The sequence below is a fragment of the Ovis aries genome, chromosome 6 (assembly GCF_016772045.2).
Source record: "Ovis aries strain OAR_USU_Benz2616 breed Rambouillet chromosome 6, ARS-UI_Ramb_v3.0, whole genome shotgun sequence".
Taxonomy (NCBI): domain Eukaryota; kingdom Metazoa; phylum Chordata; class Mammalia; order Artiodactyla; family Bovidae; genus Ovis; species Ovis aries.
Genome location: NC_056059.1, coordinates 84,197,193 through 84,223,713, shown reverse-complemented (window position 1 = coordinate 84,223,713; position 26,521 = coordinate 84,197,193). Strand labels below are relative to the sequence as shown.

The 26,521-nt window shown below is 36.3% G+C and overlaps 1 protein-coding gene across 3 annotated transcripts in view; it reads left to right on the top strand.

The window, feature by feature from the left end:
* The window catches only part of UBA6 (ubiquitin like modifier activating enzyme 6), a 95,972-nt gene that overhangs the window by 24,730 nt on the left and 44,721 nt on the right, over window positions 1-26,521 (top strand). For all 3 annotated transcript variants that reach the window (XM_042251465.1, XM_004009863.5, XM_060417149.1), the window contains exons 3-10: window positions 1,977-2,071; window positions 2,598-2,626; window positions 6,001-6,095; window positions 6,633-6,744; window positions 14,232-14,312; window positions 16,449-16,571; window positions 18,995-19,118; window positions 25,544-25,647. In XM_042251465.1, coding sequence (XP_042107399.1) covers window positions 1,977-2,071; window positions 2,598-2,626; window positions 6,001-6,095; window positions 6,633-6,744; window positions 14,232-14,312; window positions 16,449-16,571; window positions 18,995-19,118; window positions 25,544-25,647 — 763 coding nt within the window. The remainder of the gene's footprint in view (window positions 1-1,976; window positions 2,072-2,597; window positions 2,627-6,000; window positions 6,096-6,632; window positions 6,745-14,231; window positions 14,313-16,448; window positions 16,572-18,994; window positions 19,119-25,543; window positions 25,648-26,521) is intronic.

Sequence of the window (26,521 nt, the reverse complement as noted above, 5' to 3'; positions counted from 1 at the left end):
TGAGTGCAGCACTTTCACATTGAGTTTCACACTGAATTTTCTTATTGAGTTTCAGCACACTAAGGATGTGAAAATTTGGGGACTTTGATACATTGCCAAGCAGGATGTCAACTGATAAATCCACTTTGGAAATTATTCTGGTATTATCTAATAGTTAACTTTGCATTTTCTTTCATCAATATATGCTAGAGAAACTACTACATGTGTACCATGAGACATATATAAGTGTACTCATAGTCTTCTTATTGGTAACCGTCCAAAACTGTAGAATTGCTAAATTATGGTATATCACAATAGAATAGTATAATACAAAGAATACAGTATGAAGTGAAAATAAACAGCTACCTTGATATGAATAACTCTCATAAGTATTCAAAATGACCCAGTTTATATAAAGTTCCAAAACAGACAAACGTTAAATATATTGTTTAGGGGTACAGAAATAAAGGTTGTAAGACACTATAATATACTTTTCCATATATACTATGTAAATGTTCAATAAATATTTCATAAATAAATGAATCAGTTTTATCTCTGAAGCAAAAATGGTGAATATCAATTTAAAAAGTCTAATAGAGAATGGACTGTGATTGCCATGATGAAGGGATGGATTGGAAGTTTGGGATTAGCAGATGCAATCTATTATATACAGAATGGTTAAACACAAGTTCATATTGTAGAGCACAGGGAATGATATTCAGTATCCTGTAATAAAGCATAATGGAAAAGAATATGTAACTGAATCACTTTGCTGTATAGCGGAAACTAACATTGTAAATTAACTATACTTTAATAAAATTTTAAAAATAAAAGTCTAGTAGATTTTATTATTCATTGTAGGGAATAAGGATGGAAATAATAATAATAGCTTGTGTTTATAAAGTTTCTTCTTACTGGACAGGTGACCCCATTTCAGGCATTTATATTGAATATCAATAGCTGAATATAGATATTAAACGAACATACCTTAAACCAGCGTGTGTGTGTGTGTGTGTGTGTGTGTGTGTGTGTGTGAGAATTCCAAAAGAAATACTTACAACCGAAGGAGTTCTGGAATTATTTATTTATACTGAACTCATCTTTCAGAATGATTCTGGTAAGAATCCATTGGCATGCTCCTGTCTTCAGAAAGTAGTATAAAATCATTTATCAATGTTCTTTGAAATAAACTATTGACTTTGTTACTATATCTGACATTTTTTTAATTGCCAACGTGTATTTTTTGAAATTCCCATTTTGATACTAGGGGCTTCCCAGGTGGCCCATCGGTAAAGAATCTGCTTGCTAACGCTGATGAGATTCAGTCTCTGGGTCAGGAAGATCTCCTGGAAAAGGAAATAGCAAAAAAAAAAAAAAAAAAAAAGGAAATGGCAACCCACTCCAGAGCCTGGAAGGCTACAGACCAAAGGGTTGCAAAGAGTCAAACACAACTTAGTGACTAAATAGCAGCAGCAGTAGCATTCTAATATTAGCTTGTGGCTATTAGGATGGATGACTTAATAAAGTCCTTTATATAATTTGTCAGCTTTTATATTTAAAATAATGTTTGAAAACTGCTCAACTTTAAGTCATCTAAATTCCAAGGAGGGAAACGATTTTTTGCCTGATAAATCCTTTTCGTGGTGAAAGGCTTCAAGTGGAAGTGAGAAACTCAAATGCTTGTAGTGGCCACAGAGGTGATAAATGAGAGACGAAGGATGGAAACTTTGCCAAGTCTAGAGCACATAGTCCTCCCTCACTGAACAGGGCAGCTCCTACTCAGCTCTGTAGCCATGAAGGTATATGGGTTATGGTGCCAAATCTAATTTATCAAAATATGTATTTGGCAGTTAATTGAGGAATTCTAAGTATTGTGCAAGTGATCCAAAAAAAGTCTGTGGGCAGAATCTAGCCACCAGGGTGTTAGCTTGCAAATAACTATAAAAGGATATACAATTTTGGTGAAATAATTTGTTTTTGTTGTGTTTTACATGTAGCCGGCAGAGGTATGTTCTTGGAGACACAGCAATGCAGAAGATGGCCAAGTCTCATGTTTTCTTAAGTGGTATGGGTGGTCTTGGTTTGGAAATTGGTAAGTAGTATTTTTGTTCATAATTTTATATGATGCTTTTGAGCAACATAATTTAAATAATTTAATTCCTCTCCCATGTATTATTTTCTGTAAAAGAAGTTAGATCCAAAATCTTGATCCGATTCAGTTTTTATTTGTTTATTTATTTTTTTGGCAAGACTGTTTCACGTTCTTGCATGAGAAACCAGTTATGACTCTCTTGCTTCTCTTTTGATGTTGTTAATAGCTGTTAATGATCTTTCTCTGTATCGATTAATTCATTATGGTAGAGAGCACACACATATTCATAACAGCATGTCTGGAAGTATACACTGAAATTTTAAGAGTGATTATCTCAGTGTGGTTTGATTATGGAAATCAAATTTTATTTTTATTCCTTTTTGTTCATCTCTATTTTCTAAGAAACTGAAATTTTTAAAGTAGTAAAACAGTTAAAATTAGTCAGAGATATGAACAGACTCCATGAAGACATATCTAATATACAATTCCTAATATTAAGCTATTCCTTTTTTTTCCCTCATTTTAGCAAAGAATCTTGTCCTTGCAGGGATTAAGGTAAGCGGGTAAATGTTCTTCATAAGAAGAATTGCTTGTTATGAACTCTTCTTTTTTTTCCCTCATCGGTAGTGATAATATTATTTACACTTTGGCTTAATTATTGCTTCTTCATTTAGTAGAAAAATTGTCTTAATTCTCTCTTTTCCTTTTTTAATAATACTTTTTATTATAGAAAATTTCAAAATTATACTAAAAAAAAGAGAATAGTTTTAGCTAACCCTATGTACACATCTCGTATATGCAGTTATCAGCTCATAGAGAAATTTGTTTCATGTATCTCGTTCCCCACTGCCCCCTAACTGCCCAGTTATTTTGATATAAATCTCAGAAATCTTATGTTATTCTTAAATTACTTTAGTATATAGCTCAAAAATATAAGGGTGTTTTTTTAAAACAACCACAATATCACTTTCACACCTAAAAATGTTAACAGTTTTTTAAATATCATTGTTATCTTCAAACAAAACTTAGCAATTTGAACTACAGCATTTATATCACTTTCTTTGGGTCAGGAATTAGATGTACTTTTGCTAATACCTCTGGTTGAGCGTCTCCCACAAAGCTCCAGTCAACATATTGGCAGGGCCTATAGTCATCTTGATGCTGGGGAAAGGGTTTGCTTCCCAAGCTCGCTCACATAGTTATTGGCAGGATTCAGTGGCAAGGATGTGCCAGTTCACATTCCCACCTCAGTTCCTTGCTGGCTATTAGGTCACCATCAGTTCCTTGCCATGTGGCCCTCGCCATAGGGCAGCTCACAGTATGGCAGCTTGTTTCATCAGAGTAAGCAAGCAAAAGATAAGAAGAGAAATGTGTCAGGTCTTTTGTAACCTAATCTCAGAAGTGACATTCCATCACCTATGCTATAGTCATCAAAAGCAAGTCACTTAGGAGATGGGATAGCACAAAGGCCTGAATATCAAGAGGTATGAATCATTGGGGCTATCATAGAAGACTACCATAATTATTAAGTATCTAGTTAGAGTTCATATTTTCCTTTCTTTTATTTGATTTGTTCTAATCCGCATCCAGGTAAAGCCCATATACTGGACTTGGTTTCTTTTAATCAGTAGATCTTCCTACCCTGATTTTTTTTCCTTTCTTAAAATTTACTGGTTAAAAAAATCAGGTCATTTATCACATGTACCTCCATATTTATATATTTGTGTGTCTTCTCTTACTATAACAATTTGAGTCTTAATGACATGAACCTGATTACTTATTTGCTTTACCCTATATTATGTTCTGGGCTTCCCTTGTGGCTCAGCTGGTAAAGAATCCACCTGCAATCCAGCAGACCTGGGTTTGATCCCAGGGTTGGGAAGACCCCCTGGAGAAGGGAAAGGCTATCTACTCCAGTATTCTCGCCTAGAGAATTCCATGGATTGCATAGTCCCTGGGGTTGCAAAGAGTCAGACAAGACTGAGAGACTTTCACTTTCATATTATATTCTGCTTGTCTATGACATAGCTATAGAATAACAATTCCAGCATTATTAATATCAATGTGATTATTGAAAACAGTTTAAGGTGAGTTTTTTTTTTATCCCTAGTATCCCATTTGGATTTGACAGACATTAATTGCTTTCTTAAGTCATGTTAATTCTTTTGTGTAGTTATGCAACAAATTCAAATAGATAGTTTTGCCCATTTATTCATCTTCCTTGGGATCTTTAGGGATTGCTTTTTTAGTTTGATTTAGTTTACTATTATATGAGAAATAATGCAAAGTCAATTTATAAAGCAAAGTATGTTCAAGTAAGTCTATCTTCTCTCTACCCTATTTTGTCCTTTGTGTATTAGGTCACCTTCTTTTTAATCTCTTTTTAAATATAAGCAAATGCATGTACATAGACATGCAAATCTGTACATGTATGTTTGCACATTTATCCTCAGCTGCCTTTCATAGATAAAGTACCATACTTACTTCTACCTAGCTTTTTACCACATATCAGCATATCCTGGTGTTACTCCATAGTAATTTTTTTTCATTATTTTTTAATAACTGTATGGATATACATTGTGTAGATGTGTCATACATAATTATACATAGTTCTTCATTGGTAGACATTTTTATCATTTCCAGTCTTTTGCTATTACAAATAGTGCTACAGCTACCGCTCTTGTGTGTGTGTGTATTTATATGTGTATATATATATATATATATATATCTTTGTATTTTTTTCCAGTGTGTCTTTGTGATAGATTCTTTTTTTATTTTTTTGTGATAGATTCTTAACAGTAGGATTGCTATATCAAAGGAGAAATGCCCTTGTCATTATGCTAAAGATTGCCAGATTTTTCTCATTGAGGTTTTGTGCTACTTCACATTCCCACCAGTAATGCCTGATTCACTTCACTCCCACCAGTAGAGCATATTGTCAAACTTTTAGATTTATGCCATGCTGATGAATGAGAAAAGGTATTTCATTCTTGAGCAAGGTTGAACATGCTTAAATATTTTGATGGCCCCTACATATTTCTATTTTGGTATACCCTGTGTCCATATTTGTGGCTTATAAAGTTTAAAATATCTTTTTTCTAGTTAGTATCTTTCTTACTTTAAACATGACCATTTGGAAAAGTTTATTTATGTGATTTTTAAAAATTTTGTGTGTATGTTGATTTATATGACATACTACGTTTCTAAACTTAAATTCTCTTATGGTTTTTTAAAGTAGCTTTTCTCATAATATAAAGGTGCCATAATAATGTAAGTGCATGGTAATGTGCCTAATGTATTCATTTTTTAAAGTCAGCTAAGGTTCAGTACTATCTGTAATATACATACATACACACCCAACAGCAAACATACAGTAAGTTTATATGGAATTACAATATGACCATCATGTTAATTATTATTGACTTAATTGAGAATTGTTATTGATAAATGTCATAGTGGAAAGTATTGTTAATTCTTATTGTCATTAGTATACAGCTATTAATAGCTAAAGAATACGGTTATATAAATGTCTTTGTAACTTGGAATTACAGTTTTACTATTTTAAGTAATCAAAACCCTGCTTTTAAGATTTATCTTAGCTCATTTCACAGATGAATAATGAAGGTATATTCAAGTTAATATAACATTGATCTCTGCAAAAAAATAATATACTGGCATTAAAATAATATGTTGTGTTTATAAAAGAAATAATAGTAATAAAATAGTTTTTCCATGATCTTTTCTGGATTTCTAGATGTCTATAGTCATATATCTGACTGTAGACATGAATGGATCTAACTGGATTTTAATTACTTTCTCTTGTCTAATTACACAGGCTAGTAGTTCCAATCCAGTGTAAATAATATTGGAGATAGTGAGCATCCTTGATTTACTCCTGACTTTAACAGATATTTTTCTCCTTTTTGAAGGCACTTACAATTCATGATACAGAAAAATGCCAAGCATGGGATCTAGGAACCAACTTCTTTCTCTGTGAAGATGATGTTGTTAATATAAGAAACAGGTAAAGATAGATATTTTGATGTGTTATCATAGGATTTTTTTTTAATGTTGCAGTTACTTAGAACATTTTCTGAATCTAGAATACCAATTCAGTCTTAGCTATTTAACTCATCACCATAAATTCACTCTACCATAGACAAATAAATACTGACATGTAAATATTTATGTTTGTCAAAATTTTAATATTGTCACATTGCTACTTAGGAATGAATTTCTTTGAGATTGTTAAAGTAGGTCCTTATTATTGCTCAGTCATTAAGAGACTGAAGGCGCATTGGCCTATAAGAGTATGTACATTTTGAGATTCTGTGACTTCCTCTGGAATATGACAGTGTGCTACATCTTAAGATTGTATAGTATAAGTAACCCTTAGCTTCTTTTTCCTCTCCAGTTTAAAATTCCCATTGAAATTTTGTAACATTTAGGTTTCTCTAATGTCTTCAAAGTGTCCAAATTTGAAAAATTGAATGTGTTTATTGAACAAAAGAGTAATAAAAGTCTTTTTTCTTTTTTGTGTGTATGTGTTTTGTTTTTTTAGGGCTGAAGCTGTACTTCAACATATTGCAGAATTAAATCCATATGTTCATGTCACATCATCTTCTATTCCTTTAAATGAAACCACAGATCTCTCCTTCTTAGATAAATACCAGGTTAGTACTCCATGTTATATTATGAATGTTATTGACAGATTCCAAGGTTAAAAGTTGGCTTAAAGCTCAACATTCAGAAAACCAAGATCATGCCATCTGGTCCCATCACTTCATGGGAAATAGATGGTGAACCAGTGGAAACAGTGAGAGATTTTATTTTGGGGGGCTCCAAAATCACTACTGGTGGTGACTGCAGCCATGAAATTAAAAGATGCTTACTCCTTGAAGGAAAGTTATGACCAACTAGACAGCATATTAAAAAGCAGAGAAATTACTTTGCCAACAAAGGTCCATCTAGTCAAGGCTATGGTTTTCCAGTAGTCATGTATGGATGTGTGAGTTGCACTATAAGGAAAGCCAAGCGCAGAAGAATTGACACTTTTCAACTGTGGTGTTGGAGAAGACTCTTGAGAGGCCCTTGGACTGCAAGGAGATCCAACAAGTCCATCCTAAAGGAGATCAGTCCTGAGTATTCATTGGAAGGACTGATGCTGAAGCTGAAACTCCAATACTTTGGCCACCTGATGTGAAGAACTGACTCATTTGAAAAGACTCTGATGCTGGGAAAGATTGAAGTCAGGAGGAGAAGCGGGCGACAGAGGATGAGATAGTTGGATGGCATCACCGACCCAGTGGACATGAGTTTGCGTAAACTCCAGGAGTTGGTGATGGACAGGGAGGCCTGGCGTGCTGCAGTCCATGGGGTCGCAAAGAGGTGGACACAACTGAACAACTGAACTGAACTGAAGGCAAATCATTAAGTATTAATAAAGTACTGATTTAATATAGTCTATTAAGTAGATCAAAAAATTCAGGTTAAAAGACTTAGAATACCTTTAAAGTGCTTTGTTTTAGGGCAATGACCTAAGAATTACAAAGCAATTATATCAGTCAGCTATTTTCGCAGTAACGTGCATGAGAAACCACAAATTCAGAGGTTTATAGCAACATGCATTTCTTTCTCATGCTTCTGATGTCAGTTGGAATTCAGCTGTTCTAGCTGTACTTGAACTCCTCCACAGTCTGAGTCCTGGTCCATGAACCTCTCTTCGGGGACCAGGAGGCTACCTGAGACATGGTCTCATACCAGTAGCAGAAATACAAAGGAGCAAGTGCCACTTTCCAAGCACATTTCAAACCTCTGTTTGTGTTGCTTCCATTAATATTTCATTGACAGAGCAGGTCACATGGTCAAGTCCAAAGTAAAGGAGCAGGAAAGCACACTCTTCTCTTCTAAGGCCATAGGCAAAGAGTAATATATAGCCCAGGTACCTAGAAGTAAATAATATGGATCAACAGTTCAGTCTTCGTTAGGTAACAAATAAAAACAAAAATTCTCAATACCTGGGATGTTCTGAAAGTGACTGCATTTTTTCCTGTGATATTATGATACCCATTGTCTAAGAAAAAGCACTCCTGTGTTTCTTAAGATCTCAAAACTTCTGACACTTGTGTGACTATATATTTATACGTTTTCCCCACACACCAGGCAATTTTCCAGCTCTGGACACCTAGCTTGGTGTCCTTCAGTTCAATTCAGTCCTGACACTCTGTCTGGAGAAGATAGTGTCAGATCCCACAGGTTAAGGACTCAGTCCTATAAGAACCCACATCCTCAAGCCCTTTTCTGATGCCAGTTACAAGTTCAGGTTGTTACATGTGCTTCTCAGAGCTGGCTATGAATCAGATGTTTTCACAATCCCCTCCTTAGGTTCAGTTAGTTTACTAAAGCAGCACACAAACTCAGAAAAACAGTTTACTTACTAGATTACGAGTTTATTGTATTATAAAGGCAATGACTCAGGAACAGCCAGGTAGAAGAGATGCATAGGTTAGGGGATGGGGGATGGGTACAAGGGGTGCCATGTTTCCATGGCCTCTCCAGTATGCCACCTTCCCAGTACCTCCACGTGTTGAATCCCCTGGTTCAAGGATTTTTATGGAGGCTTTATTATGTAAGCAAAAATGATTAATAGTATACCTTGGCCATTGGTGATTAAGTCAGTTTCTAGCACAAGAGGTCTGGGAGATAGGACTGAAGGTTCTAAACCTCACAGCCTAAGGTTGGTTCCCCTAACAACCAGCCCCCATCCTTAGGGGCTTCTCAAAAGTCAACTCATTAACATAAACTCAGGTGTGTCTGAAAGGGCTTGTTACGAGAAACAAGACATTTACTTCACCTTTTTCACTGTGAAGATATGTCCCAAAGGACAAAACTAAATATTATAACGAAAGATGCCCCTGAGCTCTTATATAGGAAATTACAAGAGTAGTAGCAACTATGTGCTAGAAACCTTGAATGAAGACAAAATATGTATTTCTTATTATAATGACAGTATCACACCCACTTAAAGATCATTGTAGATGTCCATTCTTGATTGGAAAACTTGAAATCCATCCTGCTACAGAGATATTTAATAGACTGTCTACAGTAGAATTACTTAATAGACTTCTTTTTCAGTGATTACATGAGGTCAAAATTGTATAAGGGAAATGCTCAGAGACCAAAATTGAATAGGTAATTAAAAGGAAACCAGTTAACTGTGGCTGTGTTCACTTTCTGGACAGAGTTTGCTTGTCTCAGTTACCACGTTTCTTGGGAATTGGGAATGGTCACACAGAAACTAGATAAAAATTTGTCTGTATGAGATACGATATATAATTGAGCCGTACCACCTCTTTCTAACTCTCTGGAACCTCAGAAAGCTAAACCCTTAATGAAAAGGTGTATGAGAACAATCTTTGACCATCAGAATAGGAAATTTGTCCATTTTCTTGTATTGGTGTTTAGTCACTAGGTCACGCCAACTCTTTAAAACTCCATGGACTGCAGCATGCCAGGTTCCTCTTGTCTTCTACTATGTCCCAGGGTTTTCTCGAATTCATGTTCATTGAGTCAGTGATAGTATCTAACCAACTCATCCTCTGCTGCCGCCGCCGCCTTTTGCTTTCAATCTTTCCCAGCATCAATGTCTTTCCCACTGAGTTGGCTCTTTGCATCAGGTGGCCAAAGTATTGGAGCTTCAGCTTCAGCATCAGTCCTTCCAATGAATATTCAAGTTTGATTTCCTTTAGGATTGACTGGTTTGATCTCCTTGCTGTCCAAGGGACTCTCAAGACTCCTCTCCAACACCATAGTTTAAAAGCAACAGTTGTTTGGCACTCAGCCTTCTTTATGGTCCAGCTCTCACATCCATACATGACTACTGCAAAAACCATAGCTTTGATTATAAGGATCTTTGTGATGCCTCTGCTTTTTAATATGCTGTCTAGGCTTGTCATAGCATTCCTTCCAAGGAGTAAGTATCTTAATTTCATGGCTGCAGTCACCATCTGCAGTGATTTTGGAGCCCAAGAAGAGAAAAATCTGTCATTGCTTCTACTTTTTCCCCTTCTGTTTGCCATGAAATGATGGGACCAGATGCCATGATCTTAGTTTTTTGAATGTTGAGTTTCATGCCAGTTTTTTCACTCTGCTCTTTCACCCTTGTCAAGAAGCTTTTTAGTTACTCTACACTTTTTGCCATTAGGGCAGAATAATCTGCATATATGAGGTTGTTGATATTTTCCCTGGCAGTCTTGATACCAGCTTGTGATTCATCCAGCCCAACATTTCACTTAATGTACTCTATATATGGGTTTCCCAAGTGGTGGTGGTGCTGCTGCTGCAGCTAAGTCACTTCAGTTGTGTCCAACTCTGTGCGACCCCAGAGATGACAGCCCGTCAGGCTCCCCCATCCCTGGGATTCTCCAGGGAAGAACACTGGAGTGGGTTGTCATTTCCTTCTCCAATGCGTGAAAGTGAAGTCACTCAGTCGTGTCTGACTCCTAGCGACCCCATGAACTGCAGCCTACCAGGCTTCTCCGTCCATGGAATTTTCCAGGCAAGAGTACTGGAGTGGGTTGCCATTGCCTTCTCCCCCAAGTGGTGCAGTGGTAAAGAATTCTCCTAGCAATGCAGAGGATACCAGAGATGCAGATTTGATCCCTGGGTCAGGAAGATTCCCTTGGAGTAGGAAATGACAACCCACTCTAGTATTTTTGCCTGGAAAATTCCATGGACAGAGGATCCTGACAGGCTACAGTCCATGAGGTCTTAAAGAGTCAGACACAACTCAGCACATGAGCACAGCACATACTCTGCATATAAGTTAAATAAATAAGGTGACAGTATACAGCCTTGTCGTACACCTTTCACGGTTTGGAACCAGTCAGTTGTTCCATTCCAATTCAAAACTGTTGCATCTTGACCCACGTTCAGGTTTCTCAGAAGACAGGGAAGGTGGTCTGAAGCTCCCACCTCTTTAAGAATTTCCACGGTTTGTTGTGATTCACACAGAGCTCTCTGGAGCTCTCGATTAAAAAAAAAAAAAAAAGATCTTCTCTGGGAGTTCTTAACCATAGGCATGCCCTCACATAAGTTTGATATGAACTTAAATTTCCCAAGCTGAGAACTTAATGTTAAAATGTAGTACTGAGCTGGTGATACACTGGAATGCCAGAAACAAAACTCAAAGATGTATCCTTTGAGTTATATGTGCTCAACCATATATCCTCAGGCATATATCCTCAACCAGGCCACAGTTTATTCTAATATGTAAAGCCCCTATGAGGCTATGTTCATAATACAAAATAATAAGACAGGAAAAAGTTCAGCGTGATCAAGAGTCAGTGACAATAGAGCTAAACCGCCAAGAATTTCAGATAATAGAATTATTGGATGGGGACTATAAAATGTTGAAATTAAATCTTATAAGAAGAGATTAAAAATACAATATGAAAATAAGATAGCAGTGAAAGCAGTTAGGCAGATACAACAAATAGAACTTTTTGAAATGGAAAAAATAGTCCTAAAAGTTAAAACATTTAATGAGTAGGTTAAACAGTGCATATAAGAATTAATGGACTGAAGGATAGAGCTGAGGATATTTTTGAGACTACAGCACACTGAAAGAATACATGAAAGAGAAATATATCATTTTAAAGAGAAATATATCATTTAAAGAGAATATATCATTTCTAAAAATGATAGCTTGAGTAAAAAGCTCTAATTCATGGGGTTGGACTTCTGGAGAAAGGCTTATTCAAATAAACGGTGCTTGGGAATTTTCCAGCATTGGTGAAACACAGACCAGGCTCAGTAAGTACTGTTAGACTTAGTAAGTACTGAGTCTAATAAGATTTGATTTTACTGTATTTGAAAGCTAATAAGTTAGCCTGTTACAGTTTCATGGATGTTAGCAGAAAACATGAGATTCCTGGGTCAGAGACTAAGGACTTAATTACACCTGAGCTGGTAAGTGTGAGCATGACATTTGCCTTGTTTCCTCCTGCCTTCCTCCAGATCTCCCCTGTGATGTGCAGAGGGCTCAGTGCATGCCTGCACATGTGGTGGGTTCCTTTAGAGGAAAGAAACATTAAGCTAGGGGAACCTGCCTTTATAGCAAGCAATGAATAAGCTTGCTCTTTGTCCCAGAGGGAGACATTATCTCATTTTTCAAGTTTGCACCAGGCGAATGCAATCCTGAGAAACAACCCATGTAAAGAATGGTTAGAGCCTTGCATTCATGGCAATACCAAGTGGGAGAGCTATGAAGAATTACCTCTCTGTAGGAAGCATGTTGTATTCTAAGCTAGATAAAACTAAATCCATACCCAGATAGATATTGGTAGTGAAAGTGAGTTATTCATTTCCTGGAACAAGCATCAAGGAAAGCTCCAGACTGCGAGATTTGACCTGCTTAGGCCATTTTTGATAGATGATTGATGGTAATAAAATATTTTGGCCTTTCATGAGTTTTTCAGATATGATAAAATCTGATTATAAAACTTTCTTTGCTTATCTCACTGGGTGATGATAAAAAAGTAAGCATTGAAAATGATAATTTGCTGTCTTAAATAACAGGACTTGGTTGTTTCACTAGTAACACTGTCGTAAAACAAAAGATGTGTTGTAAATCTGTCGAATCTCTGAATAAAAGAAAGCTAAGCCAACTAATCTGCCTCTTGAGAAACCTATATGCAGGTCAAGAAGCAACAGTTAGAACTGGACATGGAACAACAGACTGGTTCCAGTTGGAAAAGGAGTACATCAAGGCTGTATGTCACCTTGCTTATTTAACTTATATGCAGAGTACATCATGAGAAATGCTGGGCTGGAAGAAGCACAAGCTGGAATCAAGATTGCCGTGAAAAATATCAATAACCTCAGATATTCAGATGACACCACCCTTATGGCAGAAAGTGAAGAGGAACTAAAAAGCCTCTTGATGAAAGTGAAAGAGGAGAGTGAAATAGTTGGCTTAAAGCTCAACATTCAGAAAACGAAGATCATGGCATCTGGTCCCATCACTTCATGGAAAATAGATGGGGAAACAGTATAAGACTTAATTTTTTGGGGTTCCAAAATCACTGCAGATGGTGATTGCAGCCATGAAATTAAAAGACGCTTACTCCTTGGAAGGAAAGTTATGACCAACCTAGATAGTATATTGAAGAGCAGAGACATTACTTTGCCAACAAAGGTGCGTCTAGTCAAGGCTATGGTTTTTCCAGTGGTCGTGTATGGATGTGAGAGTTGGACTGTGAAGAAAGCTGAGTGCCGAAGAATTGATGCTTTTGAACTGTGGTGTTGGAGAAGACTCTTGAAAGTCCCTTGAACTGCAAGGAGATCCAACCAGTCCATTCTGAAGGAGATCAGCTCTGGGTGTTCTTTGGAAGGAATGATGCTAAAGCTGAAACTCCAATACTTTGGCCACCTCTTGTGAAGAGTTGACTCATTGGAAAAGACTCTGATGCTGGGAGGGATTGGGGGCAGGAAGAGAAGGGGACGACAGAGGATGAGATGGCTGGATGGCATCACCAACTCGATGGAAGTGAGTTTGAGTGAACTCCGGGAGTTGGTGATGGACAGGGAGGCCTGGAGTGCTGCAATTCATGGGGTTACAAAGAGTCGGACACGACTGAGCGACTGAACTGAACTGAAGCCAACTAATGTATCTTTTTAAAAACGTAATTGTTATCCGTTTAAACTAGCATTTAATTTATACTCTGATGAGTAGCTTAGCAGCTTCATGGCAGTAACAGATAAAGGAAAATCTCTAGATGCATATATACCATAGAGAATGCTAAGGTTTGCTTCTAATTATGAAGTCTGTACTGGTAATTGAATTCAGTGTGGGCAGGTTTTTCCCTGTATGTACTATGCCATTTTATGTAAGGGACTTGAATGTCTGCAGGTTTTGGTTCTGGAACCAGTCCCTCTGTAGGTACCTAAAGATGGCGGTATATGTTACATTCACTTTTGCTGTTCTATATCTCTGAAGGTGTTAACCTTAAAATGGAATACAGTAGATTAGTATTTTTTACAAAGAAAACAATGTATTTTTAGCAGAGTGCAAACTGGGATGCTTCTGAGTTAGAAGTTGTGCGCTACCAAAATAATTGTTTATTTTCTAATCTTTAATTTCTTGTATCCTTCTCAACAGTGTGTAGTATTGACGGAGATGAAACTTTCATTGCAGAAGAAGATCAATGACTTCTGCCGCTCTCAGTGCCCTCCAATTAAGGTGATAATATCACTTAATAATGACACAGTTTACCAAAGGAAATGCACTTTCACTATTAGAATTTATAACTTTTCAGTGAATTGCATAAGAAACTTTTTACATGAGTAATATTTTTAATTTTGATTTTCAAAATGTGGTCCAAGGACACTGAGGGTCCCTGAGACCCTTTGTCAGGGTCTGCAAAGTCAAACTATTCTCTTATGGGGTGCAGTAGAGTTTCCAGAGTCTACTTGATGGTGATATCATGGCTCTGACAGCTGAAGGAACGTGTGTTTATGTTGGCTTTTCTTTCTAACACAGTGATTATCAGTAGATATAACCCACATAAACAAAAGCTCATTGGATCGTCCATAATTTTTAAGAACATGAAGGGATCATGAGACCAAAAAGAAAGAGAACTGTTAAATTGTAAAAGTAGAATAGAGGTGGCCAGACCTGTTAAGGGCTAATACAGTAAGTAGTCCAAGTGAGAGATGCTGGTGCCTTTTTCAAAAGAGATGAAAATAGAGATTGTGAGAAGTTGTTGAATTTGAAGCATCTTTTGTAAAAAAGACTAATGGATTGAGCCTGAATAAATGAGAGTTGTGAAGGAAAGAATGATCAAGAATGACTCTGAGATTTTTATCCAAAATAATTAGATAAATAGTGATGACACTCAGAAGATTTGAAGGAGGTCTAGATGGGTCAAATCATAATTCATCCCCTGCAACTGAATACATACTACTAACTGCACTTCTTTGTTGGAGTCCTTTATTCCTTTGGAAAAAGGAAAATGCTATTTGTTCCTTTGAGATAGGCACTGAACTATCACCATACTGTATCAGATAGATGTGAAAATTTTTGGACTGTGGTATTTACATAGCATATATATACACCTTATAGAACATTTGTGCCATAGTTCATAAATTATTAAGATGAATAAGATATACAGTAGTCATTAAACTTCGAACAGGACAGAGAAGTTTTATAAAGTAATTATTCTGCTGCTAAGTCACTTCAGTTGTATCCAACTCTGTGTGACCCCATAGATAGCATCCCACCAGGCTCCCTTGTCCCTGGGTGACCCCATGAACTGTAGCCCACCAGGCTCCTCTGTCCATGGGATTTTCCAGGCAAGAGTACTGGAGTGGGGTGCCATTGCCTTCTCCAATTATACTAGTTTACAAACTAAAATTTTTGTTTGTGTGATTGACACATTTATTCATAAAGTTGTTTTGCAAAGAAAGAAATTGTTCTTGAGTTTGCCAACTTAAAAAAAAGTTTCTAGCTTTCTTCTGTTTCATGACTCATAAAGAATGCTGTAAATAGCTATTTCAGTAGTAAAGGCAGTGCATGATCAAGTAGAAGGTAATCTGTAAACCGTTTTATGACATTATCTGATAGGGAGTATAAGTCATTTTAATGAGCTACATTCTTATGCCCAAATATAAATAGGCTAGTTTTTCTTGGAAAAATATCAGTTTATACAGTATCATGTGTGTTACAGATTAAGAATTTTTCTTTATTATCGGTATCTAAAAATAAGCACGAGAACAATTTCTTTATATTTTCTTAGAACAGAGTGTGTGTGTGTGTGTGTGTGTGTGTGTGTGTGTGTGTATAAAAATCACTTTCAAGAACACATTTATGACTGTGTTTAAGAATTTGGTTTTAACCTTTCCTGACTTTGATGTGCTCTGTTCCTCAGTCCCTTTTCAGCTGATTCACTCTTAGCTTTTAGCTCTCTTTTGTTTTCCTCTAACTGTACCGCTTTTGGTGAATGGACACTCCATTCTGCTTTTCTAAAATGAAAAGCAAGAATTCACTGCTAGACTATTAAACCACGGTATCTCTTTCTTATATTCTGTGCTTGATTTTTAGGATAAGGCAGGAGTTTTTGTTATTTAAAAATTACAGAATGTCCAATGATGTGCTGAAGTTGCTTCTAGTTTTGTGACACTAATATCCAGTCCTAAATACCTAAACTCTTGATTCTGAAACCACTTTACAAATAATTTATCATATTTGTGATCACTTTATATCTCAAAGAATACGCTTAATTATAAATAAAATTGTCACCAGGGGGTCCAAAGATAGTTCAGTTTTTTTTTCTTTATATAAATGTATTAAGCTTGAACTTATTTTTTCATTTCGCAGTTCATCAGTGCAGATGTACATGGAATTTGGTCACGGTTGTTTTGTGATTTTGGTGATGAGTTTGAAGTTTTAGATACAACAGGAGAAGAACCAAAAGAAATTTTCATTTCAGATATAACGCAAGTATGATTATATATGTGTATTATTGTTTATGTTTGATTTTAAGTTGATGTTTTAAAAAGGTAATATTAGCAAAATATTGTAATACACAGTCTTTTTTATTTGATTAAAATTGAAATTGGAATATTAAGAAAGTATTCTGGTTTCCATCTAACATTTAATAATTGGTAGATCAGCATTTGCTGATGTCATTAATTTTAATTTTGTTCTATGTCATGCTCCTATGGGACATTAATTGTGAGTCAGTGTTTACTGAACAATTTATTGTGTCAGATAATAGATATATTACATGTGCCATAAGTCACTTGGCCCAACACTCTTGACTCCAGGAAGATGAACACTTAAGTCATCACAGACAAAAGCTTTTCTAATTTGAAATATTTCTAAAACATTATTTGGAGGAGGATGAAACCTTAAGAGTTAATTAACTGTCAAATCAAAAGGTCTGAATTTTCTGTGTTCTCTTAATGTCATGCAAGCTTAATTTTTTATTACCTAAAAGAATTGGAGAAACTATTATGATCCACTTTTACTACTGTTTCCTTTTAGCCTAAATCACTAACTTTATTTGCACTCTTTATAATCAATTTACATTAAAGCTCAAAAGAAGCCAAGTACAAAGGAGTGAAAATATACTTTGAATAGTATTTGTGCTTCTGTCTTTATGCTTTATTTTTAAACCCAGTGTTAATGTTGGTATTCTCACCACTTTTTAAGGCAAATTCATTAAAAAGTCATTTTTTGTATCTGTTTGCTTACAGAATGGTTTGTTGTTCAGCCTTTTACCTTCTCTAGTTATTGTTAGTTTGTCCCTGAGAATATTATAAAGTTAGAATAAACTCCAAGGAATCTTGTATTGCACTGATATTTTCTTTTATTAAACAGTGCAGGAAATATGGAAACTAGCCATGGAAAATCTGAAAAATATCTTATAGTCTTCATTTAACTTATCTGCAAGTCATTTCTCCTTCTTAAGGTCCTTATGAATTCTATTATTCTTGTCTTATTCTTAACATGTCTATTATTCTATTATTAATAGTAAACCCACATTACCTTAATTTTTTCTACATGTTTGTGGTCTTAATTGTGTTTCTCAAATCATTAAACAGCAAGAGAATTTCTAGAATCTACACAATTATGACAGAGACAATAATAATTCCACTAGGTTTTATGTAAATTAAATCACTATCACCTTATTTAAGCAATAGTTGGATTATATGCAGTTAGGAAATTTCTAGTTGTCTGCTGTATCTCATGCACCCTGTTAGATGAGATAAGCTAATTTCTTCTATTTTTACCTTATATTCAGGGCTATATACTATTTCTTTGATTTAAAGTGTTGTAGCTTTATACTGTTAATACCACTTTCCTAGCACTAAATTTCCATCCTTCATTCTTAGATTTCTTTTATTTTTAAAGTTAGACTCATCTTTTATGTACACAGTCTTTCATGTTGTTGTTATTGTTGTTCAGTCTGTAAGTCATGTCTGACTCTTCATGACCCCATGGACTGCAGCACACCAGGCCTCCTTCTCCTTCAGTGTTACCCAGAGTTTGCCCAAGTTCACATCCACTGAATCAGTGATACTGTCCAACCATCTCAGCCTCTGCTGCTCTCTTCTCCTCTTGCCCTCAATCTTTCCTAGCCTCAGGGTCTTTTCCAGTGAGTTGGCTTTTTTTGTATCAAGTGGCCAAAGTACTGGAGCTTCAGCTTCAGCATCAGTCCTTCTGATGAGTATTCAGGATTGATTTTCTCTATGACTGACTGGTCTGATCTCCTCAGTGTCCAAGGAACTCTCAAGGGTCTTCTGTAGCACCACAGTTTGAAAACATCAGTTCTTTGGTGCTCAGCCTTCTCTGCGGTTCAACTCTCACATCTGCCCATGGGAGACCATAGTTTTGATTGTACATCCCTTTGTTGGCAAAGTGATGTGTTTGATTTTGAATATACTGTCTAGGTTTGTTATGGCTTTCCTTCTGAGAAGCCAGTGTCTTCTAATTTCATGGCTGCAGTCACCATTCACCGTGATTTTGGAGCCCAAGAAGAGAAAATCTGTCACTGCTTCTACTTTTCCCCCTTCTATTTGCCATGAAGTGATGAGTCTTTAATAAATGACTTTAAAACATTCAGTCACTTTGAGTATTTTTTATATATCACAGGAATCCTTGAGTTTGTGAAATATTTGAACTGCTTGTGATATTTATTTCTGCTCAACATAGAAATCATAAACATTCATAATAAAATGATACGGTTGTCACTGTTTTGTGACAGTTCTTTAAATATTTGTGTTTATGATGGAAGGAGAAGAATGGCTTGCAATTTTAGTTGTTTTGAGAATTTTATGATAACATGGTCCTTTTTATGTGAGATTTGGAATTTGTATAAAAAAGGACTATGTGAACTTGTTTTCACTCTTTATTTCTAGGCTAATCCTGGCATTGTCACTTGCCTTGAAAATCGTCCTCACAAACTTGAAACAGGACAGTTCCTAACATTTCGAGAAATTAATGGAATGACAGGCTTAAATGGATCCACACAACAAATAACTGGTAAGTTTATGTTTATTAATTTGTTTATACTTATTCATTATTCAGTGCATTTATAGTTCAGACACTCTACTTTTTGAGAACACACACTCAACTCAAAAGGGGTGATCCACTTCTTCACCTCAAGACATTCAATCCAACTTGTTGTTCACTCGCTCAGTCATGTCCGACTCTTTGCAACCCCATGAACTGCAGCAACTGGGCTTCCCTGTTCTTCATCATCTCCTTGAGCTTGCTCAAACTTACATCCATTGAGTCAGTGATGCCATCCAACCATCTCGTCCTCTGTCAACCCCTTCTCCTCCTGCCTTCAATCTTTCCCAGCATCAGGGTCTTTTCAAATGAGTCAGTGCTTCACATCAGGTGGCCAAGTATTGGAGCTTCAGCTTCAGCGTCAGTTCTTCCAATGAATATTCAAGGTTGATTTCATTTTGGATTGACTGGTTTGATCTCCTTACAGTCCAAGGGACTGTCAAGAGTCTTGTCCGACACGTCAGTTCAAAAGCCTCAATTCTTTGGCATTCAGCTTTCTTTACAGTCCAACTCTCACATGCATGCGTGACTACTGGAAAAAACCTAACTTTGACTATATGGACCATTGTCAGCAAAGTAATGTTTGCTTTTTAACATGTCTAGGTTTGTCATGACTTTTCTTCCAAGGGGTCAGTTCAGTTCAGTTCAGTTCAGTCGCTCAGTCGTGTCCAACTCTTTGCGACCCCATGAATCGCAGCACGCCAGGCCTCCCTGTCCATCACCAACTCCCGGAGTTCACTCAGACTTAAACGTCCATTAAGTCAGTGATGCCATCCAGCCATCTCATCCTCTGTCGTCCCCTTCTCCTGCCCCCAATCCCTCCCAGCATCAGTCTTGTCCAATGAGTCAGCTCTTCGCATGAGGTGGCCAAAGTACTGGAGTTTCAGCTTTAGCATCATTCCTTCCAAAGAACACCCAGAGCTGATCTCCTTCAGAATGGACTGGTTGGATCTCCTTGCAGTCCAAGGGACTCTCAAGAGTCTTCTCCAACACCACAGTTCAAAAGCATCAATTCTTCGGCACTCAGCTTTCTTCACAGTCCAATTCTCACATCCATACATGACCACTGGAAAAACCATAGCCTTGACTAGATGGACCTTTGTTGGCAAAGTAATGTCTCTGCTTTTCAATATACTTTCTTGGTTGGTCATAACTTTCCTTCCAAGGAGTAAGCGTCTTTTAATTTCATGGCTGCAATCGCCATCTGCAGTGATATTGGAGCCAAAAAAATAAAGTCTGACACTGTTTTCACTGTTTCCCCATCTATTTCCCATGAAGTGATGGGACCAGATGCCATGATCTTCATTTTCTGAATGTTGAGCTTTAAGCCAACTTTTTCACTCTCCACTTTCACTTTCATCAAGAGGCTTTTTCACTTTCTGTCTTAAGGGTGGTGTCATCTGCATATCTGAGGTTATTGATATTTCTCCCGTAAGCATCTTTTAATATCATGGCTTCATTCACCATCTGCAGTGATTTTGGAGCCCAAGAAAACAACGTCTGTCACTGTTTCCATTGTTTCTCCATCTATTTGCCATGAAGTAATGGGACTATATGCCATGATCTTAGTTTTTTGGATGTTGAGGTTTTTTTTCTTAAATTAATGATTCTGATTGGAGGATAGTTAGTTTACAGTATTGTGATGATTTTGCCATACATTGACATGGATCAGCCACAGGTAGACATCCACAGGTGCACATGTATCCCCTCATCCCAAACCCCCCACCCCATCCCTCTGGGTTGTCCCAGAGCACCAGCTTTGAGTGCCCTACTTCATGCATCAAACTTGCACTGGACGTCTATTTTACGTATGGTAATATACATGTTTCAGTGCTATTCTCTCAAATCTTCCCACCCTCACCTTCTCCCACAGAGTTCAAAAGTCTGTTCTTTATTATATCTGTGTCTCATTTGCTGCCTTGCATATAGGATCATTATTACTGTCTTTCTAAATTCCATGTATATGCATTAACATACAGTATTAGTTTTTGTCTTCCTGACTTACTTCACTCTGTATAATAGGTTCCAGTTTTATCCACCTCATTAGAACTGACTCAGATTCATTCCTTCTTATAGCTGTGTAATACTTCATTGTGTATATGTACCACAACTTTGTTATCCATTCATCTGCCGGTGGACATTTAGGGAATGTTGAGTTTTAAGCCAGCTTTTTCTCCCTCCTCTTTCACTTTCATCAAGAGGCTCTTTAATTCCTCTTTACTCTCTGCCGTAAGGGTGGTGTCATCTGCATATCTGAGGTTATTGATATTTCTCCTGGCAATCTTGATTCCAGATTGTGCTTCATCCAACCCAGCATTTTACACGATGTAGTCTGCATATAAGTTAAATAAGCAGGGTGACGACATACAACCTTGATGTACTCCTTTCCCAATTTGTAACCAGTCCATTGTTCCATGTCTGGTTCTAACTATTGCTTCTTGACCTGCATACAGATTTCTCAGGAGGCAGGTAAGGTGGTCTGGTATTCCCATTCTTTAAGAATTTTCCGCAATTTATTATGATCCACGCGAAGTAAAGAGATACTAACATTAGGCAGTGGTGTTACAGAGAAAAGGCATTCTGGGAACTCTTACCTTAGCAAGGATCCCTGCTCAGTTTTGGTAGCAGCAGTAGGGTTGGGGTATCTTGATTATAACCGGTTGCATTGGCTTAGAAAGATGGTGATGAGAGTATTCTGTGCAGAAGCAAACAATAAGAAACAAGACAGAATGCAAGGAACTTAAAGACATAGCAGCTCTACAGTTGGAGTTGAGATAGCAAGAAACATACTGCTATCTCATGGTAGACAAGTGAACATTCTGACAGCTTATTTATTCACACATTAGGAAGCGCAAAAAAGGGAGCAAATTTTGGAGAGAAGATGAGTATAGTCTAGGCTGTTTAGGTGAGGTGACAGTGAAGTATTCAAGTGAAGATACTTTTTTGTTCAGTGACTTGGGAAAAAAGGATGAATGAATGTTAAGTGCAGGCAGATTTGTGGGCTTATTGGCAGGAAACTGAAGGAGTCTGTTTTGTTAGTAGACTAAGGTGAAATCATGACCCAAAGGAGAGATAAGGTGCCAAGGCCAGAGATCTGAAGAGAATAAACAGTTTTAAAAATCGAAAAGTTACCCAGTTTCATTTAAGGCCATTTGAAAGTGAAGAGAATGCATTTATGGCATCATTAGGCTTCATAGTTTATGATTTTCCTCCAGCCATGTGTAAAAGTGTTAAAGACATTGCTTTACATTGTGTAACTCACAGACAGCATGTTTACACCTGTTCAGCTGAGAGTGACTCAGTTTTATCTTTAGGGCATCTGAACATGTAATTATGTAATCAGTGTATAGACTGGTGGTAAACATTACCTTTTTTTTCTTTTAATGACTACAAAAATGGATCCTTAGGAGAGAAAAAAAGACAATCCCTGTTACGAGCTCTTTATAGCAAAACAATTTTGAATCTATTTTTAAGAAGCTTGGGTAATCTATTGTATTTTGTTTCCAAGATTGTATCTAAATATGTAAAATATAGGTTCAGATCATTGATATTAAAAATTTTGTGTCTATTTTTACATAAATTGACCGAGTTATTTAAGATTATCCTTTTTTGTCTTGGGGTCCATTCAGTTGTGGACTATGGTGCTGGATCCAAATCTTGGGGCTATATTTATGAAAGGAGAAGCCACTGGATAACAAGAAATGAAAATTTAAAAACCCACATTTTGCATGAAAAATTCTTTGAGCAGAGAAAGAATATTTAAGTAGAGTAGCAATTGATAAGTCTTTTTGTCCCCTGATATTTATTAATTGATAATTTACTGCTTTAAAATAATTTTCCTGTTACTTGAAAACCATTTTTAAGTGACTAAAATAGTATATGCTTATTCTTGATATAAATTGCTAACATCCAATGAATCATCAAAAAAGCAAGAGAGTTCCAGAAAAACATCTCTTTCTGCTTTATCGACTGTGCCAAAGCCTTTGACTGCATGGATCACAATAAACTGTGGGAAATTCTGAAAGAGATGGAAATACCAGACCACCTGACCTGCCTCTTGAGAAACCTATATGCAGGTCAGGAAGCAGCACTTAGAACTAGACATGATTAACAGACTGGTTCCAAATAGGAAAAGGAGTACGTCAAGGCTGTATATTGTCACCCTGCTTATTTAACTTCTATGCAGAGTACATCATGAGAAACGCTGGGCTGGAGGGAAGCACAAGCTGGAATCAAGATTGCCGGGAGAAATATCAATAACCTCAGATATGCAGATGACACCACTCTTATGGCAGAAAGTGAAGAAGAACTAAAAGCCTCTTGATGAAAGTGAAACAGGAGAGTGAAAAAATTGGCTTAAAGCTGAACATTCAGAAAACTAAGATCCTGGCATCTGGTCCCATCACTTCATAGCAAATAGATGGGGAAACAGTGTTAGACTTTATTTTTTTGGCCTCCAAAATCACTGCAGATGGTGATTGCAGCCATGAAATTAAAAGACGCTTACTCCTTGGAAGGAAAGTGATGACCAACCTAGATAGCATATTCAAAAGCAGAGACATTACTTTGCCAACAAATGTCCGTCTATTCAAGGCTATGGTTTTTTCCGGTGGTCATGTATGGATGTGAGAGTTGGACTGTGAAGAAAGCTGAGTACCAAAGAATTGATGCTTTTGAAATGTGGTGTTGGAGAGGCTCTTAAAAGTCCCTTGGACTGCAAGGAGATCCAACCAGTCCATCCTAAAGGAGATCAGTCCTGGGTGTTCATTGGAAGGACTGATGTTGAAGCTGAAACTCCAATACTTTGGCCACCTGATGCAAAGAGCTGACTCATTTGAAAAGACCCTGATGGCCGGGAAAGATTGAGAGCAGGAGGAGAAGCGGACAACAGAGGATGAAATGGTTGGATGGCATCACCGAGTCAATGGACATGGGTTGGGTGGACTCCAGTAGTTCCTTGTGAACAGGGAGGCTTGCCATGCTGTGGTTCATGGGGTCGCAAAGAGTCAGAAACAACTGAGCGACTGAACTGAACTGATTCTTGATATATGAATATATATATATGTTTAAATAAGAGTTAAAAATGAGTACTGTTTCAGACCTCGCCCCTCTACTCCAGAATTAACGACAACTAAGTTCAATGTTTACTCTTTTGGTCTTTTCTATCTAGTTAATATATAAGGCTTGTTTATTTAATTGAATTTTTTTAATAAGCAAATCATTCAAAAAAAAAAATAGAAGGCAGATGTTTACAATGAAAACTTTAATGCCCACTTTTGTCTCCCTCTCATTCTTACCTGTTCATTTCTCTTAGTTTATTAGTTGCCCTTCCTGGCTTTCCTTAGGCATTTTTAGATGCAAGGTAGCATCTTATGAATAGAAACCCTTTGTGTTTCTATTAAACTAAACACCTCGATGGTCTTTTCACATCATTAATGTAGAATAGTCTCCTCCTTTCCCCTTTATGGCTCATAGTATTTCATGGTCTCTTGAATATGGTATAGTATAATTTTGATTTGCATTTTATATATTATGAATGAGATTAAGTATCTTTTCTTAAGCTTCAGAACTATTTCATTTTCCTTTAATGTGAGTCATCTATCCTTTACCCATTTTCTTAATGAGTATTATTGATCATTTTCCCCCAGACTCCTAATATATGGGGCATATTTGCTAAAGGTTGTTTTTTTTTTAATGTGAGTCACAACAATTTTTTTGTAATGTGGCATTTGACTTTGTGATGGCTTTTACTGTATGTATATGATGTCAAAGTTTTCCATTTTTTCTTGGATGCTTTTGAGTCATAATTAGAAATGCCTTCCTTAGTGCAAAGTTTTAAAGAAATTTTTATCCCATACTCTTATCTAATAATCTTTTTGACATTTAAAACTTCTGTCCATTTGAAGTACTTCCCCACATGACTTTTTTCCCCCCAAATTTATTGAGTGGTTTTTTCTTTACTGGTTTGTGGTACCACCTTAATTTTGTCTTTTGCAGGTCTTTTACTGAATAATAAATCTTTCTGCCTTTCTATTCATGAGCCAGTATCACAGTTGTATTATTATCAACTATGTGTATAACACATACCAGTATATTAATTATTGAGGCTTCATAAAGTATTTTAATACCTAATAATAAGCACCTCTCATTCCCTTTTTTCCTTCCAAGTTTTCGTGGGTGTTTTTGCATTTAAGTCCTTATATTCATATTGGAAAGATAATCTGTCTAGCTCCCCAACTTCCACCTACCCACACATCCCCCAAAATAGAAAAGATTTATACTGAAATTTTCTTAATTTTTTTAAGTTAGGAAAAATTAACATCTTTTTTATCATAAACTTTCAAATTAAATACTCATATCAGTAGATAATGGTTTTCTTTTTTCCCTTCTTTTAGTGGTATCACCATTTTCTTTTAGCATTGGTGATACTACAGAACTGGAACCTTATTTACATGGAGGCATAGCTATTCAAGTTAAGACTTCTAAAACATTCTGCTTTGTAAGTATTTTTTTTCTCTTAAATATATTTCTTTACAGAAGAATGGCAGGAGAGAAAAAGACAATAAAATTACTCATTGAAAAGATTTTGTTTTTTAATTTGTACCCACTTTGAGGAAAATGAAATCAATGAAAATAAACCGACATTAACAAAAAAAATTTAGAGTTGATCATGCTTCTTATAATTACTTCCTAAGACAGAAGATGCAACTAATGTGTATTTGAAAAATTTAACAAGCATTGATTCAGTATATATTTTATTATTCAGTTACATTTTTAAAGCAAAAGAAATATTTCTTTTATTTATCATATTTGTTATTCCAGGTTTTTAGATTTTAATTTTTTTGGTTTTCAAGAAGGTGTATGTTAGATATGTTAAATAATTCCTATAAACTGGCATTGAAAGGAAATGTATGTATCTGTTTAAAGAGAATGTAGAGGCTACTTTTATCAAGGAATTACGAAGCCTCTTGCTGCTTAAATCCTTAGGCCACTTTTATTATAAGTAGTCTAATATATCTCTTTTTTCTTGAAAGTTCTCAAGGTTTTGACTTGAATAACTTCTTTTCCAGAACAATTATTAACTGAAGTCATCCACAAGGTTTTGTTCAGCCCAGAGTTAGAGCAAAGCAACAGAATAAAATACTTCATCCTGTCAAATCTGCCCCAGCATTGCTTCCTCTTCCTGTTGTCCCTAGTTTTGAATTACGCTTCAACTTAGGCCTCAATAAATTTAAGATTGGGTTTCGTGAGTTTTTTTCAGAGGGGGTGGTTTATTGTCTTGTTTGTTGAGTTTTTTTGGCCTTCGTGTGTTCCTTGCTCCACACAAAAAATTTTAACTGGATATTTATTCAAGTCTTGTCAGGTATAACAAG